General features: G+C 51.2%; 2 protein-coding genes across 4 annotated transcripts in view; both read right to left on the bottom strand.

The window, feature by feature from the left end:
* Positions 1-2,915: 2,915 nt before the first annotated feature.
* Positions 2,916-4,289, bottom strand: LOC128278735 (fasciclin-3-like). Its single transcript, XM_053017464.1, has 5 exons — positions 4,123-4,289; positions 3,835-4,046; positions 3,410-3,742; positions 3,160-3,348; positions 2,916-3,097 (listed from the first exon to the last, which is right to left on the bottom strand). The coding sequence occupies exons 1-5, from the start codon at positions 4,287-4,289 to the stop codon at positions 2,916-2,918; spliced, it is 1,083 nt and encodes a 360-aa protein (XP_052873424.1).
* Positions 4,290-6,148: 1,859 nt separating this feature from the next.
* The window catches only part of LOC128268961 (fasciclin-3-like), a 20,696-nt gene continuing 9,415 nt past the window's right edge, over positions 6,149-17,429 (bottom strand). Inside the window, exons 2-5 of one of the 3 annotated variants that reach the window (XM_053006282.1) lie at positions 12,514-12,827; positions 8,549-9,226; positions 7,239-7,417; positions 6,149-7,152 (exon numbers count right to left, since the gene is read on the bottom strand). In XM_053006282.1, the coding sequence (XP_052862242.1) occupies positions 6,904-7,152; positions 7,239-7,417; positions 8,549-9,226; positions 12,514-12,589 (1,182 nt within the window). In that variant the 5' untranslated portion in view covers positions 12,590-12,827 and the 3' untranslated portion in view covers positions 6,149-6,903. Of the gene's footprint in view, positions 7,153-7,238; positions 7,418-8,548; positions 9,227-9,336; positions 9,445-12,513; positions 12,923-17,429 lie in introns of those variants that run through there. The other 2 variants (XM_053006281.1, XM_053006280.1) reach the window with 2 other exon arrangements.

Here is a 17,429-nt window from a genome sequence, read left to right as displayed (position 1 = left end):
CTCACCACACACCGCACACGCAGAAGAAGTAAAACAGGACACAGAACAGTGGAACTATCACGACACACGGCGGAGGCTGGAGGAGAAAGGAACAACACACGAAGCTGGAACAACGAAGAACTAACCCACGAAAGACACCGTCCGTCCGTCTGTCTGAACGCCGCGCAACAGAATGGCGCGATCGCGGGTTTCGCTTCCCGCGGCTACCTCCGCGGCTCCCGATGTGTGCGTGTGGTACCGCGCGGCGTGTGTGTGCGTGCGCCATGCCAACCGCGAACAGCGGGCCAAACACTAGCAAACATCGCCACCCGTTTCGACCCGTTCCTTTATGTCTTCGCTTTCTTAGCCCGTCTCGTTCGCTCTCTTTCTCTCGTCCGCTTGCGTTGCCAGAGAGAGAGAGGGAGGGAAGGAGTGGTGAAACAAAAACAGGGCCGAACGGAATTGTGTTACGCTAGTGACTCATGGCTCGCGGCCTGGAGTCCTAAGCTTCGATACGTCCAGTTCCCAACAGAAAGGGTCCCATTAAAAGAGCTGCTTGGGCATTCTGGGTTGTGGTGGTCAAAAACAGGATTGCTCCCAAGGCACCTCCTAATGGCCTAAACTATTCCAGACAAACACTCCCGATGACGTCACGCCAAATTGCGTTGCACTTCGAGCGTCCGCGAGCCGTTTTTTTGTCGTTCCTGTCCCGAGCTCTTGGGGTCGGCACAGGTACGGACTTGTTTCAAGCACGCCACAGCCCAAACGCGGGAAACCAGGAAAAAAACGCCTGTTCGCGGGACCCACTGCACCACTACAGGCGTGTACCGGCCGGCCAATAGATGGGGGCGGCGGCGGCGGCGGGGCCCACCTGTGCTTTCGTCATTATCGTCTCGCTTTGTTCTTCATTTCACCCCCCCCATTTCGGACGGTGGTGTGTGCGCTGTGTGGCTACACAACAGGTCGTGGGCCATCACACACACACACATCGGCGTCGCGATGACGCGCCGGTAAAAGCGTGAAGCGGTTGAAGACCCCCTCGCGGAGCCGCGAAGAACCCGCGCTGGGAACGGCGGCTTGGACCCAGCCAGAGGCTCTAATGGCGCAAGTAATTTATGGAAGAATCGGAAGAATATAGCCCTTAAAGTACGAGAAGTCCAAGAATCCCAAAGGTCCAAGAATGCACCTCCCCGGGCGCTGGTTTCTCCAAGGTCCTGGGGTCCGTATTTTGCCACGCGTTGGCAGACAAAAGTTTCGATCCTTTTCGCTACCCATCTTACGCGACATGGCAGCAGTGTGCCAGCAGCTCCCCAAGGCCCCCGTTTCGGGGCGAACCCCGAAAAGACCCCAGGCATCAGCCATCGCACCACTACCAGGAAAGTCCGGGGGTCGAAGAATGGTACACCGAAAAGAGAAAGGCAAATGCTCTCCGCCGTTTGCCATGACGCGAGAATACGGCGCAGCATCAGCCAGCTCTTGGAGGAGGTGGTCGGTGGCGGCGGCGGTGGTGGATACAATATGCTCTGCCTTCGCGCACTGTAAGATCATGTTTCGCAGTGGCCGCCAACCTAACGCAATCCGCTACTCTCTTGGGGGACTCTTGGTACGCCCGCACCAAGACATATCCACAAGTTTGCCCAGGCATGGATCGTACTCGAGCTGTGATCTTCGATTTATGATCGTCCAAGCAGCGGGCGCGCCCCACACCGTTGGGAGCCCCTGATCCTTGACTTCCATAGCTCCAGTCGGAGGAGCTTGGCGGGTGTGCGAGCCCAAAACTGGTTTCGTTCGAGGAAGGCTTCGTAGCTGTGTGCGTGTGTGAGAGTTTGAAGCTATCGACCGGAGCCACCGGGAGTCCGTTGGGGTCGGTCCAGCAGCGGCGGCCCGGTTTCGGGTCAGTTGGTCCATGGCCGGCTACTTCTCGCTCTTAATGCTTTTCTTTATGCTTGAGCTCCCTCCGAGGGGTCATTAGAGATGGTGGCTGGGGCGGCAGGGATGCGGCAAAAGAACGACGCGACGCTTGGGTTGGCTGCTCTCTTTGTCATGTTGACTGTGCGGTGTCAAAATAAGAAAAGAGTTCGAAGCACAGAACAGAAGAACCAAGCTCCCACCACCGCCTGTGTGTGGGGGGGGCTGTGGGTGGTTGGTGGGCGAGAAAAATCGATCCGACAGGGCAGCAGGCCTGCTCATATAGGGCGGGGGGGCTTTCTGTGTTGGCGGCGAACACGCGAAGTTTATGGTTCGCTTGGCTCTGTGTGGTGGATTAGGTCCGCAGCCGGCAGATTCTTCCGTGAGCGATAGCCGTTTAAGTTAAATCGGTCAAAAGCCCTCCGCGTCGTCCGTTGTGTTGGTGATCTTCTTTATGAGGCAGGCAGAGGGTCGACGGGGTGCGGAGCCCCGGAACACTCCCCAGAGGCAATCGGTCGCATGTTTGAAAAATCCCCCAAATAAAACGAGAGCACAAGCAATGGAATTGATTATGTGTTCGGCGGGGATTATGGCCCCGCTGCTGCTACTGTGTGTGTGTGTGCGCGCATGTATGCCAAACCTGAAACACGAGACCGTTGGCAGTCATCGACAAACGAACTATCGCGAACGCGAATTCGAATTCAAACGGCGCGTGGTGAAAAGGAGGTTTTTCACCACCGCGCACACAACACGCTGGGCGTCACACCACGCTGCAACACGTTGTCGCGTGTTGCATCAGATCGGTCCGGAAAAAAGGGTTAAATTAAAATTAATCAATTTATTTAATTGAAATTAAGCGCTCGCGTTGCTAATGTTGTACTAGACATAATTTATTAAACAGACAAGCGATGGCTGAAGTAAGGCACCGAATACCAAACAAGGATTTAACAAAACAACGACCCGTGTTGAGGTCAGCTGCTGGACTGCGCCGCGCGGAGGGCTTTACGTGTTTTTTGACAGTAGTGCTCCTAAAACGTGCGGATCGGAAGCCGCGTTTCTTCGCTGCCCTCCGGATGCCGCGCCTTGCAGATGAGCGTCTTGCCGTTGTCGGAGGCTTTCAGTGGATACGTGAGCGTCTGCTGGACCGTGTTGCCGCGGAAGTTACGGCTAACGAACGGTGCTGACAGACCTTCGTAGATGAGCTGATCGTCTGTGGAATAGGGTTGCCATTAGAACCTTCGTGGGAGAGTACTCCTTGGGCCGAACACTTACTCACGAACCAGAGGAACCCGGCCGGTGGGTTGCCGTCCCGGGATACGCACTGCACCACCAGATCGCTGCCCTCCTTGAACGATCCTTTCTGCTGCTCAACGGCACTGGACACTACCAGCTGCGGGGATCTCGGTTTAGCCGGCGCCGATAGGGGTTCCTTTTTGATCTCCTGCTTGTCGTTCGTGTACACTGGATGGAACAGAGGCACAAAGTTTAAGGGCCTGTCTCATTTCACTCACACTCAACGTACCTTTCTTCAGCTTGATCGGTAGGCTCGTCTCCATGAAGCCGCCTTCGTAGGCGGGATGTTCCGCACGGCACGTTAGCTGCTTCTTGTTGTCCTCGACCGCGATCGCTCGGCGGTAGATCTGCTGGACGGTGGCACGCCGGTTGCTGATCTCCACGAACTCGGCCCCCAGATCGTCCGTCAACCGGACACCGTCCAGATACCAGGACAGTTTTGCCGACGGCCAGCCATCCCGCGACGTGCACTTCACGACCACCTTCTTGCCAAACTCGAACTCCCCGTTCGAGGACTCCACGTTGCTGGCCAGCTCGATCTTCGGTGGTTCCGGTGGTGCGACTGCTTGGGATAGGAGGACCACAAAGGGAACATCATTTTAAGCCACGGTCTTTCGATGGAGTATCGTGGCAGATATCGGTTGCAACCTTCACCTGATATGTTGATGTTGATCTGTCCCTTGTAGGTTTGACCGTTCACCGAGACCGTACACTCGAACGGTCCGTCGTGGGACGGTTTGATCGTGTCGATCGTAATACCGCACGATCCCTTGCTCCAGCCGAGCCCATAGAACCGGATGCCTTCGACCGGAGCCGGAAGCTTATCGCTGGCAGCGAACGGGGCAGGCGCTCCGGGAACTTTCACTCTGGGGGCACGGCAAAGCAAAAGGATACGTTAGCACACGTTACCGCAACCCTGACCCACCCAGTTCTTCAGCGTACATGCAGAAGTCGATCGGTTCCTCGACGAGACACAGGAGATTCACATTTTTCTGGCCCTCGGCGACGGTCACCTGACCCACAGGTTCCGTCTGCACCTGGATTGCCCGCGTAAGCCCCACCAGCGCCAGGACGAAAGCACCACAAATCTTAACCCAACTGATAGACATTTTTGTTCACAACACGTTTTCTACAACTTTAGAGCAAACCTTCGCTTCGATTCGCTGGGCCGGATCTCGAACTCGAACGCTCACTTCGCACCGAACTTCCTTCAACGGGCACCCGTTGAACTGAACTGTCGTCCGGCTCGGTCGCGGAGGTGGCTTTTAAGTTGTCGACCTACCCCCGAAAACGGCCAAACCAGAAGATCGCATCTTTACGATCGCAAGCATCCGGAACTCTGCTCTCGGGCGTTCTCTGGGACCGGTTCTATAGCGCGGTGCGGTGTGCCATCTTGCTGTTTGAAGAACTTCCTCTTCCATCTATCGGCATCGATCGTGCCTTAATTATCGCGCGCTGCCGGCTTTCTTGGCAGAGTTCGCAGTTCGCCCTTTCGGGTGCATATTAATCACACGGCCGCGCCACAACGGGGAGCCTTAAGCTCGTTGGGTCCACCGCATAAGGAAGTGGCGCGTTAGCGGATCGGATTGGAGGAGGCTGACGGAAATGAGAACAAAACAAGACACATAGCAATAAACCGACAATTTATGCTCGTTTTTTTTTCTACGTCGCACCGTCTACGACATCCCACCAGCGGCGGGCGGGCGGCCCGCCCGCGATTCCATACGCGGCCCGGGTGATCCGCGGTCAGCGTTAATTATTTGTTTTGGTCCCACGAACCGGTTCGCGGAATTGGGAGGAACTGAAATTTTCGGCAATCTCCACACACACAGCCACCAAAGAGCCAAAGTCCTAACGAACTCCCATAAACGCCCCCAGGTTTTATGGCTCTCCGGTGTCTCCGGAAGGGCCGTGAAACGGTTTATTCAGTCCGGATGATGGCATTTTGTTCGGCCGCACGCCGATCAACCGACCGACGTGCCTTTTTTCGCCATCGACTGCCGAAATGCTTACCTGAAACTGGTGCTGGTGCTGGCTGGTCTCGGCAGAGCGGAAGGAAGTATTTTTATCGTTTTATGGCAGCCTCCGATTGCGTGCCTCTGAGCGCCACCATCACCACCCGATCGACATTTTGGGCCATGGGCTATGGAGTAGATAGAAAATTTTAGGCAAATGTTACAGCCGTTCACCCTGGTGTCATTGCAAATCACCCCCCCGGAGCGGTCAATGCCTCTGCGGAGTTAGCGGTGGGCGCGATTTAATTCAATCCTCTGTGCGCCCCAACGGCGGCGGGTGGTTTGTGGTGGTGGGTTAATGTTTGCAATCGGGCGTCGGTATCCGGGAAAGCCGGATGGATGCGGTCATCGGTTAATGGATGAGAACACAATCGGTCTAGTGTTCGTGTTTTTTCGGGGCCAGTGTAAACAGCAGGAGCATGAACGGGAAGCGCAAGCCGTCTGGCAGGGTGCATAAAAATAAAAATGTGTCAAGGAGTTCGTAGAGAGTGTCCGAGATTCGAATTGAATTCGGTTGATAAGGGAGCCTCAGCAATCAGCGGCTCTGTTTCAGGACTCTAAACGGAGATTTCAGAAGTTCAGAAGTTGGAAGTTCTAAAGGGTGAGCCACGTAAGCTGCATTTTTTCATTTGTCTATATAAAAAACAGATGGATATTTTTCGATGCTTGAACGTTTATTTGAAAGGTTGGTTCTTTATTTTTTTTAATTGTGGCTGTCGCTGAATGGGCAGCGGACGTGGCTCACCCTATATAAAACAATCTGAGTCGTCACCAAAGATGCGCCAAAATGTATGCAATCCGCATTGCTCGGAAGAAATTCAAATCGAATCTACGCACTTCAAGCAGAATTCAATTGATTGTGTATCAAACTACTTTATTTGACGATTTTGATGCACCGAAAACAAACGCCAACAGGTTTCGGTATCTCCTTGTACTGTATTTGCACGGGCATATCTTAGGCGGGCACAATAAAACACTAAACTGGTTTACTATTAACTAACGTATTTGTTAAAGCATCGTCAGTTACCCCGTAGAGAGTTAATACGAAATAAATAAATATTGTAATACATTGGCCGCGCACACCTTACGGGCTTCCGATAGCTCTCCCTCTCTCTCTGCTCTCCTAAATGCGGTCACATCGATACTTCGATGGTCATCGGTCATCGATGGTGCCAATCGTCGTCGTCGTCTTCACGTTTTGTCAATTGTTCATTACTTCGCTGTTACTTTCGCTTTTTTTTCTTCACTGTACACGCTCATCGCTACACCGCGGGCAGCGATTACTCTAAAGAAATGGTAAAATAATTTGGTTAAGCAGTTTCTGGGACTCTAATCCCAATGAAATCTGAATGCCTGGCGCGAGATTTCTCCTTCCCGTTCATTGCTGAGGGTTGATTTTCAATACTTTCGGTGGAGGAACTATGACACGAAGGAAGGATCGCGTGGTTGTACAGCTTGGAAGCCATTTACATACGGAGCGACCCGGAGCGACCCGGAGCGACCGGAGCGACCCACGGGAGGTCCGCTTTGAGAATACTTTCAAAAGCCTAAAAGCCCAATCAACCAACCAACCACCAGCACCCTTCACCCCGTGGTGGGCTGGGCAGAAGTTTGAAAGCATTCTCAAAGCTGCGGCCACCGAGCTCCTGGAAGCACCCGAAAGTCCCCAGAAGCCCCAAGATACACCCCCGGGTTAGGACAATTGGATTCACAACAGACGTGTCGCTATCACAGAGCAGAAGAATGTCCACACGCTGATCAGCCAGAAGGTGGCGCCGCTGCTGTCGTCGTCGTCCTGGACACGATTATCCACCGGCACACCCTCCTCGTCCACCTTTAGCGCCCGGATGACGTAGCTTTGCGTGCCGAGCGCATTCGAGGCCTCAAGCGTAAACAGTGACGCCCGTTCCTGGGAGCAGTCGTTGTTCTTCAGCAGCACCATATACTCGCCGGCGCCCTGCAATGCGAAGAGAAGGGTAGGGAAGGGTTACGTTTGATAAGAACGAAACGGAAAGGCTCGCTCGCAGCTCGAGGCTGTCTTACTGTTTGCCGTGGGATGTACGCTTGGTAGATGTCAACCGTTTCGCCTTCCTTCACCAGACGCCCGTTCACCTTCCACCGCGTCGTTGGCTGCGGATTGGCGTGGATCGTAATGTTGACCGCCGCGCTTCCGGTCGCTGGCAGCTCGTCGATGTGGATGTGAGGAATTTCTTCCGGTGCAACTGCAAAAACGGGAGATGATAGCGGGAGGTTAGCAATAAGCAACGGAGCCTGGGGAACATTAAAGCAACATGCAAAAGCTTCTAAACTCTTGTTGGACGCATTCCTGTGGATCGATAACAGTGGGACGACATTCATTGCGGCACTGATCAAACGGAACGGTGGAATAATCGACTCCACTGTTGGCGGTACTCGGCGCCGCTCACCACGGTACTGTGTCAACTTTGACAAGTTCCTTCCAACCACCAGCCTAGCATAAGCATGACGATTACTAGCTCCCATGGGCCAATGGAGCTCGGTAGAGGCATTTGCCGCTTAATTGCTGCGCAAATGTGACACACGGGCTGTGCGAGGCTATGAATATTTCATGTCCTACCGGAGGATGGCCCACTCTACACGCCTCTTATGTTTGCGTCATGTTTCTATTCCATATCTGCCAGTTCTTTTAATCCACTAGGCGGTCCGTTTCGCTGATGAGTGACTTTGTGTCGGCAGCAGCATAAAAGCGCTGTTGATATTAATATTTTGTCCATCACTTCGAGGTTCACCCAGTGTGAGTTTTCCACCGAATCCAAAAAAGGGATCGTTAAAAGTGTTTCTCTGTTTATGTTGGTCAAACAGAGGGCAAACGAGGGCGGTTTAAGACTTCCCATTGATTTACGCCCCGCCGGCGTTCCATTACGCCTTTAGTGGCCGACTCCGGGCGAAGGTAAACACCTTAGAGGGGCACCTGTTTTTCGGGATCGAAACGATTTCATGCTCCTAAAAAATGGGAAATGACACGTTTCGGTGTTGGAAACTCGTAAAACATAAATGGCTTTCTCGGAAAACAAGATTAACCGGCGGGCGATCATCGGTAATCCGGATTGGTTTGGCGAAATCCAAAAGTAACACAAAAAGTGTAATAATCCCCTTCTCAGCTCAAGCACTCGTTCCGTGAGCAGATCGCAATGAAATCCAATCCGATTATTGGTCAAACATTAAGCGGTTGGTCGGCGTTTGAAGTGCCCCATCGAGACACAGTCCCCGCTATTGGGTCATGGCGTACTTTCCGATGACTATGGAAGCTTTGGAGATCTGCCGCCAAAAACTGGTAGGGTGATTCACCCAGCAGTCGGCCGTTTGGCACTTACACTTCACGTTGAGTGGCAGCAGGATCCGCTGGACGTTCTTGGGCAGGGCGTAGTGTTGCGCTTCGCAGATAAGCATCTTGCCGTTGTCTTTCGGCGTTACGAAGATGTGCACATCCTGCTGGACCGTCTGCAGTAACTGATCGTTCACCAGTTCGTGCGTGATCTCGAGCGGTTTCAACAGTGACGCATCGAGCGGTCTGTCGTCCAGGAACCAGGTCAGATTCGCAGCCGGCAGCCCCTGGCGGGACACACAGCGTGCCTTCACGAGCTGGTTCGCGCGGATCCCACCGTCGACGAAATCGGTTTGTTTGGAGATTTTCAGCCCCGTCGGTTGCGGCGCAATCCGGATACCGTACTCGATGGCCGCCTCGTGCTGCTGGCCACCGATCGTCAGCAGGCAGACGAACTTTCCTATCCGATCGGAGCGTGCCGTGGCTAAGCGGACGCCACACTCGCCCCGAGGGAGACCCTCGCCGTAGTAGGTGACACCATCGGGCAGGGCGGTCACATCGAACCCTTCCGGTGGGCTGTCGGGGAAGCCGGGTAACCGGACGTGGCACCATTCGATCGGTTTATCAGCTCGGCACAGCAAATCGACGTTCTTCTCTCGCAGCTTGTAGTACGTCATCGACGACGGTACGGTCTCGATGTGCTGGGCCAACGCGGGCGCCGCGAGACCTGCAAAGGAACGGTAATTGAACAGAACATCAAATGTAGGCCGGCCAACGAGAGAGCACCAGAAGTGGGTCCGCGTTAATGTAAATATTGATTTTTCCACCCTCACGCACTGTCTCGGGCCGAAGGGCAACGCGCAGTTCGAAGGTTGCCAGACATCGATTCCATTTTAACGCCACGGCGCGCCTTCGAGGCCATCTGGGAGTGCTCCTATCCGGTGGGTGATCTCAGCCTGTCGGTATGGCCCAACCTTACCGTTGGTGCATTGTTTTAAAAATTCATACACCAATCCGTCCCGTTACCGGGGTACCTCTCGTTGGTGTGTACCTTTGGGTAGGTACCAAAGACACACTTCCAGTCCTGTTGCGCTCGTGACTTATCAAGATTGAGAAACTGCAGCGCGGCGCCCTCTTCACGACTGCCAAAGGTTAAACCGGAAGATCGGAACGCTCAGGATAGCGTCACGCGGGCAACGTCGTGGGTCGCCTCCATCTGGGAATGCCATTTTCGTGATGAGGTTCATCTACGCGATGCGGCGACATTGAGTGACTCATTAATTTTCCGAACTGGTTCCGCGAACTGGCGGCACGGAGCAATTGTCTGTCCTGATGTTCCCGGCAGACGTGTACGTGCGTCTCGAAATGCCATACGCCTCTCCCATTAATCATCGGGAAGATATTCTGCAATATATGAGACATTTGTACTGCAAGCCGTACAAGGAATTCATATTGAAATGGTTACAGTTCACTCATTGCATGTTGCCCTGATTTATGTCGCGAGCGCCGGAGTCAGGATGAATGGAATCCCTTTCTAGACCGGCTGAAATGTATTATTAAACTTGGTCCGTTACTTCTAGAGATTCGATGACAAGCGTTGAGAATTCTCTTTCTAAGTGTTCTATGCGTTATGAAGGTAACTCGCTATACTTTCTCTTGTCTGAAAATCAATTCAGTCAAATGAATTGTTGTCGTGAAGATGTTAAAGAAATGAAGCAACTTCTTGAATCTACATCCCGGTTCCGCAAGCTCGGTTCGGTTCAAGGTTCAAGTTTCATTCCAAAATAAACACGTTTTTCTAGTTTTACTTTGTGGCGAGGAACAAACTTCAGCGGCGCTGGAAGAAGATAGATGCAAGTAGCACCAAATTGGACTGCAACAAATTTTGTTTACGAGCTGGGGTGGCCAGCCCAATCTGCATCTTTTCAATCGCCACCACTTGAAGGCGGCGCGCGGCTTTAACCGTGAAGCACTTTAAATACGGCCATATTTTTTCAATTTGCCAGGATTTCTTTTTGCAGCACGCAACGCGATTGTTATAGCCGCAGGGTGCCCCCGACAGCATAAACATCGATTTAGTTAATGATTAAACTGCCGCTGGCCAACCGGCGCGGCTGGACACACGCCCCGCTGGGGCTCGCCCAAGGGTCCGAGATTGGCGCGGAGAGACGGACGAAATGGCAACATATGTGTCTAATGAGAGCAGCGCCAAATTAAATGATTTATTGCTAGCCCATTCTGTGCGCTTGGTGCAAAAAAATGCTGATATGCGAATCGGTTTCAAAGCACGCCACAAGTTGTGAGCCAGAGTGTGTGCGATTCGAGAGCCACATAAGGAATTTAGAGCAAATCAATCTTTCGGAACGTGGACAGCTCCCGCTGGGAGTCGAGCATATTTCGATTCGCTTTTCGAAATTTGAATCCGCGCCGCGTTCGGGTCCAGAATGACGATCGAACGGGGCGATCGAATGATGTGATGCATAGACAATCCGCAGCAGTTGTGTGGGCCTCCACCTAAAAGTCAATTGAAACTGTATTACGTATTCCGTTAGCAGCTCCGTGTTTGAACGGGAAGTTGCTCAAGGTATTTTCCTGCGAAAAGTGCCAATGTACCGCCGATGTAGTGAGCTGGACTCTGATAACAGCGTGCGGCGTAGATAACACCCTTCTGAGGAATTCGAGATGAATCACCGAACATGTGGCGTTCTGTGGTCGAACAAGGAACCAATAGAGCTGCGCAAATACCGCCCAGCGTAAACACATCGTCGGCCTCGTCAGAATAGAATGATTGTCCCAAATGGTGGTCCTGCGCGTCGAAGGCATTGACTCGAACTCGAAATTGTACCGAGCACAGTAGGGTTACTGTTACCGAAAAAGGTCCCCTTGTCTCGCAGCCCACGTTACTTTACAGTATTTACACAGCTATGGGTCAATAGAATAAACCAATTCCGGGCTAATATTCTCGTAGGTCGCCGTTTGATATGGGTTTTTCAAAATGTCTTATCACGAGGCCACCATTTGACGGTGCGCACACATAATTGCCAATTAACATGCCGATGGCGGGCGTTTGACGAATGTGTTAAAAATACCATTCAACCTCGGACCGGCGGTGACGATAAAAATGCTCCGCACCGCGGTCACCAAGCGCTTGCCGCGATGCGGGTCGATGCTGTCGTGATAAGGTGCCATCGTGCATCGTTATCGTGTTCAACGATAAGCCTTCGAAAGCCTCCCTTGAAGCGCTGACCAGCAGCAACAACAGCGAAACGCATTCCGTTGTGCCCATTTAACACGAACCTGCTTCACAGCAGAAACCGACGGTGATCGTTTATCAGATTTTCCGAGCAACATTCTGACATCTGTCATACGCCAAAGAGAAAGAAGCCAGTAAAACAGATACACGATCGCGAACGGTACGGTGGATGGTTTTGTAAAAATAGAACCGCCAAAAAACCTAGCTGACCCAACCGAGGCCATCGAAAGTGAGCGTGATCGCATAACGCCACACGGACAGTGAAAGTGCTATGGTTTTTACTTTTGGCCGCCCATTGCCAACTAGATCGGCCACCGACTGCTAATTGGTTCTGGTATGCTCTGTTTTTATGGGCCCTGGTTCCATGTACGGAAAGGCTTCCAGTTCGCGGTAAAGGAGCGCATCGACTTTGGTTAGTTTTCAAGGTTGCGATCGCACAGGATCGAATGTCCACCTTAGCCGGTTCGACTGGTTTTCGCGAACTCTCTTTTTGGGTAGCTTTTTCCAGTCCAAAGCTTCAGGATAAGCGGGTTATGAAATGTCACTCCAAAGATCAGTCTCAGGCTTAGGAAGCTATGGCGACGGATCTTGGCAATATTATCGTCTCCGTGGCAATCCGTGACTCTCCCGATCTTCGCTCGGTTGTGGGTACGACAATTGTCACACTCGTTTTGTTCGCGCCTTTTTGCCCTTCAAGTGGCTGAAAAGGAAACAATAAACATACGCACCACGGCGCTTCAAATGTCGCGAGGTTCACTTACCGTAACAAGAGCACAGGGCGATCAGCAGGTGAAGAGGACTCATTGTTTTTCGGCGGTGCCTGATGGTGGTGTGCATCGGTTTAGTGAGGAACGACAACGACTGCAACGGCTGGATACCCCGGTAACAGGACGCACAATTGTCTGTCAAACGGTAAACACACGGAACGGCGATCGCGTCCGCGGGATTTACTGTTTTCGGCTCACGACGCTTCACACAAACGGCCCGCCACACTGCGCTTCCCGCGGTCTGGTTTGGGTTGCTGTTGGTTTCATCAATTTTCGACGCCTTTACGCAATATCGCGCACGCTTTTAGCTGTGGGAGAGCCGCGTTCAGTATCCGTGGCACGTACGCACCGCAAGTCACACACAGACGCAGAAACGCTCTTGTATCGTGGCACTAGTTCTCTTCTTGCTCGTTTCTCGGGAAAGACTGACAAAAGATCCAGTCGCGCAAAATACAAAAGCATTTCAAGAGAAGCCAGAATACGTTTCGAGAGAGTGAGCGAGACAGCTTGCTCACCCGGAGCCGGCCGGTGCACAGTGGGGAATTTGGATTCCAAAGGCGGACATATTTTTTTAGGAAGAATCTATGGACTTTTTTTCAACGTTTTTGTTTTCTTAGCAAAATGTTTTAATGAACAATAGTAAAAGCAAATATCGAATTTCTGATACAAATCCTTAATGCCTTATGAGTGTATAAAAGGGCATAAAATGATCAAGGAGCTTTACCTATTGCGTTTGTGGGAATTTTGAAATAAGTAATTATTACCATCCGAAGTATCCAACCTAATAGTATGAACTATATGTTTGTTTGCAATATGTTTTGTATGTCTATTTCAAAAACTACATAGGGACCAGGCGCCTCCTTATGAATCAGGAGGTGTTTTCTTAAAATAAGCCTAGCGGACAGGGACAGATCGGGCCGGATGCAAAACTTATTGGAAATATAAAACCCTCAGATATTAAAATTGATTTATGACTGCCTTTTCCCCATAGTGCGGTAAACTGGTTTGCTCTTTTCCCGCCGTGCTCTGTGCTTCTCTATCTATCTCACTATCTGCTTCTCTGTCCGACTAACGCGTTTCAGAGAAAGTAAACAAAGTGTCACTGTGTGGAGACTATAAACAAAAACGATCGTGTCGTCACGATTCACGGGCTTCACGATTGCGTTCACGGGGACTACGTCACTGATAAACAGCGAATTCTGACGTCGAATAGGTGACGTTTGCCGAGACTGGTTTCGACCGGTTTCGGTGCAGACGCGAGAGTGAGTAACGTACTTCCTCGTCCGCGATCCGATGAAGTCACACGATGCCCAAAACTTTTTGCTCCCCTTTGGGTGTGTGTGTTGGAACCCACGCCGTTCAGCCAACGCGGCTTCCGGTATCCCGTTTGGCCGGTCCATTTGTATACCGTGACGCTTAGTGCTACACATTCCCTCAGACACGCCCGCAACCGGAAGAGCTTGTGGGCGTGTGAAACAAGGCGAGGGCTGCGCCAAAAGTCTTTAGAGAGCGGGCGTAAATGGGTGAATGGGTTCTGAGTACGTTCAGCACTGTCCTTTAGCTAAGTTACTAAGCCGTGTATTTTCTAAAATTATCCAACATTGGCATATTACTGCTGTATTCATACGTCATCGATGCAGGTATCTTTTACGTGTTTTTTTTTTGAAAAAGTACCGATAATCTTGAATTTCCGCGGGTATATTCTTTTTTCGAAATGTTGCTGCTACAATTTTTGAAAAAATACAAAGTTACCGATACTTTTTGAACAAACCACGTATTGCATCCCAATAAACCAAACCGTGGATGAAGAAGTAACTATTCCGAAACTTCTTTAGAGCAAAACAGGTATTTTCAATAACTCCGAGAGAACCTAGGTTACGTATTGGCCGCCTTGCGAGAATTGAAGGTCTAGGTTGTGCGAAGAAGCCTTGCCGATGGAAGCGACGGCCTGCCACTTGTTTGAGATGATCTCAACAATCCTGTTTTTACTGTTTCTTGGCCGATGAAGACGTCCATTTACAGTTACTAAATGACGCCAACGAACCCGCTAGAAGCACGGCGTACGTCAAGATGGTGAATCGGGTATAAAAGTTATGTTGTTGATTTTGATTAGTATATGCGAGCGAGCTGCCAGCTATTGTATAAAATATCAGCTTGCGTCCTCCAAGCACTTTTGAATCTACCCTCAGATATTTGGGCTGCAGAGGAAATGTGTTTTTCGGTTCTCATGCCGCGCGCTGTTTTTATTCAAATTAGCGCGGCATAACGAGTTTGCCTCATTTTGAGTGAATATACACACGAACTGCGGACCGAACCGGTCGGTGGACGAAACACGTGCCCGCGTCTGCGTTTGGAAAGGAATTTTTAACGCAAAAACATCCTCTTCGAACACAGAACAGACTTTTCGCACATTCTGGTCGTTCTGACTGTCGGGTCCATTGGCTTGGGTTCGCAATTGCAGTTCGGTTATGGATATGGTATTCAAATTAATGCGTAATTGCAAAAATAAAAATGCATTGCTTGGAGCATAAGTTGACGGCAAACTTTAAGGGCCAGTTGTTAAATTAAATCCCACGGGCACGATTTAAACTGGATTTCCGATATTCCAACCGAATCCGTGGTCGCCACGTGGTCGCCTTAAAGCTGTGTCTACATTTTATGCTCCCGGCCCGTACATCTTGCGCACTACAACGCAACGAAAAAACGGCAAACAATATATTCCTACACAATACATGGCGGAAATTTATGAACAACAAAAAAAAAGCGCTCCACTGATTTATATCGCAGAAAAGGGAGCGAACGGCGCGCCAAAGACACATCAAGTCACGTTTCACAGTAAGCTTTATTGATTTTTCGTAAGAATAATGGACGATGTACATCAAATGTCAAGTTAGTTTCATCCTCTGGACGCGCGCCGTGACGTGATCCGCACTCTTCCATTATTATTATTAACTTTTTTGCTCGCCTGGCCCCCGGTTGCCGCAGGGGTTCCGGGGCGGTCTGCCGAGAGCGGGGCCAGCAGTAATGCGGATACAGCCAGCTGGCCGACGAGGGCTGCATCTCGGCGCCGCGGACAATGGCAAAAGATTTACTGGGCCGGAGCAACCTCGCCGGAGATCGCCAAGCCGTGCCAAGATCGTGAAACTCATCAGCCGGCGACCCAGCAGCAGCCTTCTGAAGGCTTTCGGGGCTTGCGTGTTGCTGAGTTGATGAGCTGAGCAATGTAGAGTCGGTTGCGTTGGTTGCGAAAAGCCCACGTGGACGTAGAAAAAAAAGGCCAACATGGCCTTCTTCACGCTTTTCTTTAATGTCGCATTTTTCATTTCAGCACATCTAAACCGGCCACAGCCACCGGCTGAATATGAAAGACAAATCGTGGGAATGATGGCGTGGCGTGAAAAGGGATGCTTTTTGTGGTCGCCAGAAGCGGGTCGTACATATTACCAGGACCGTCATGGACACCGGAACGGTTGACGGGTATTGTGTGTGAAGTGCGATTTTTTGGCGGCAATGGTGGTTACATCCAACCAAAGTGCTTTTTCTTGGATAATTGACACACATTCTTATCATTCAAATGAAACAAAGTAAAGTTCCAAACATACAAGTTACAATTTCATATCCTTGTACTTAGAGGTTGAAACCCTGGCCAATAAGTTGGGCAGCTACAGCCAATGATTAGGCCACACCGATTGCATATATTGCGCCGTCCGGTAGTTATTGATTACCCGCGGAAGTCGATCATTTCGCGGAAAGTAAATCATCTCTCTCACCGCGGAGTCAATTTTGAAAATCCGCCATTCACACAACCGTGGCTGGCCCGAGTGTGCCCGAGTGGGTCAACATTGCATTTCGTCACGTTCGCAGCCCCGCCCTGCCCGGCTGTTATGTTCCGAAAACATCTGTGTGTCTAACACGCTACATAAAAACCTTTCCCCAACCAGGCCAGACCCAGAGTACTGCCGCGATTGACTTCCCGACCAGCACCAGCAACAACCACACAATTGCAAACAACCGAAACAACAGCACCGACGCCCGTTGTTTTCCTCTAATTAGCCGGAAACAAGCACTCCAACTCCGACAACAACGAAGGGGGTGCACGTGACACGTTTCGCTCAAAGGACAGTTCAGCTCATTAAACCCACAAAAAAAACAAAGCTCGGTGGGCTGCAAATCACTCACGCCGCGGCCGTTCGGTGATGTACCCGCCGTGTGCCCGATTAAACACGAACGCCGCCAACAACATGAATTTAAATACGAAACGCGCGCAGCGAAACGGACAAAAATCAAAAAATCATTGCCATGCAATTTCCGGACACCCTCCGCCGCCGCCGCGGGCACCTGCCGTACTTTTTGTCACTCGCAAAGATCCGGCCAAAGGCCGCCCGACGCCCTCTGTTTGCGCCGAGTTATTGTTGCCGTTGTTAGTAACCGCTTTTTCCGCTTCAACCCCCTGGCGTCTTTCGACGAGCAAGTGCATTGCTTGTCCGTTGTTTATTTAAAGGCCGAGAAAATTTAAACAAAATGCATTCGTCGAACTGCTGCACTTGGCAGTTGGCCCCGGCGTGGTGTTAGTTTCTTGAGAATGATGTTCGACCGAAAGACGATGCGTTCGTTGGAGGCGGCACTGGCTGGTGGTGCAATAAAAGTGCAACCAGCCCAACAGCAGCAGCAGCTGTGGCTTCTTCAGTGTTTTGAATATTTCATGGCAGCGCTCACGGAATTTAGGCCGGCGGCCGAATAAGGCTGGACACCGGCGGCCTCGCCTCAGGCCCTCGGGAGGAATGTTTTGAAAACGGACGAATAGTGTTTGCCTAGGCTCCGCATTCTAATCTGCTGGCCATTTTATCTCTTTTTCTCGGCGCACATCATAGAACCGGCAGAGTATGATTTATTGTTTCAAGTGAAACGTG

The sequence above is a fragment of the Anopheles cruzii genome, chromosome 2, assembly GCF_943734635.1.
Source record: "Anopheles cruzii chromosome 2, idAnoCruzAS_RS32_06, whole genome shotgun sequence".
Classification (NCBI taxonomy): Eukaryota; Metazoa; Arthropoda; class Insecta; order Diptera; family Culicidae; genus Anopheles; species Anopheles cruzii.
The sequence above is the reverse complement of the archived record's forward strand: the minus strand, read 5'-3'. Positions and strand labels throughout refer to the sequence as shown.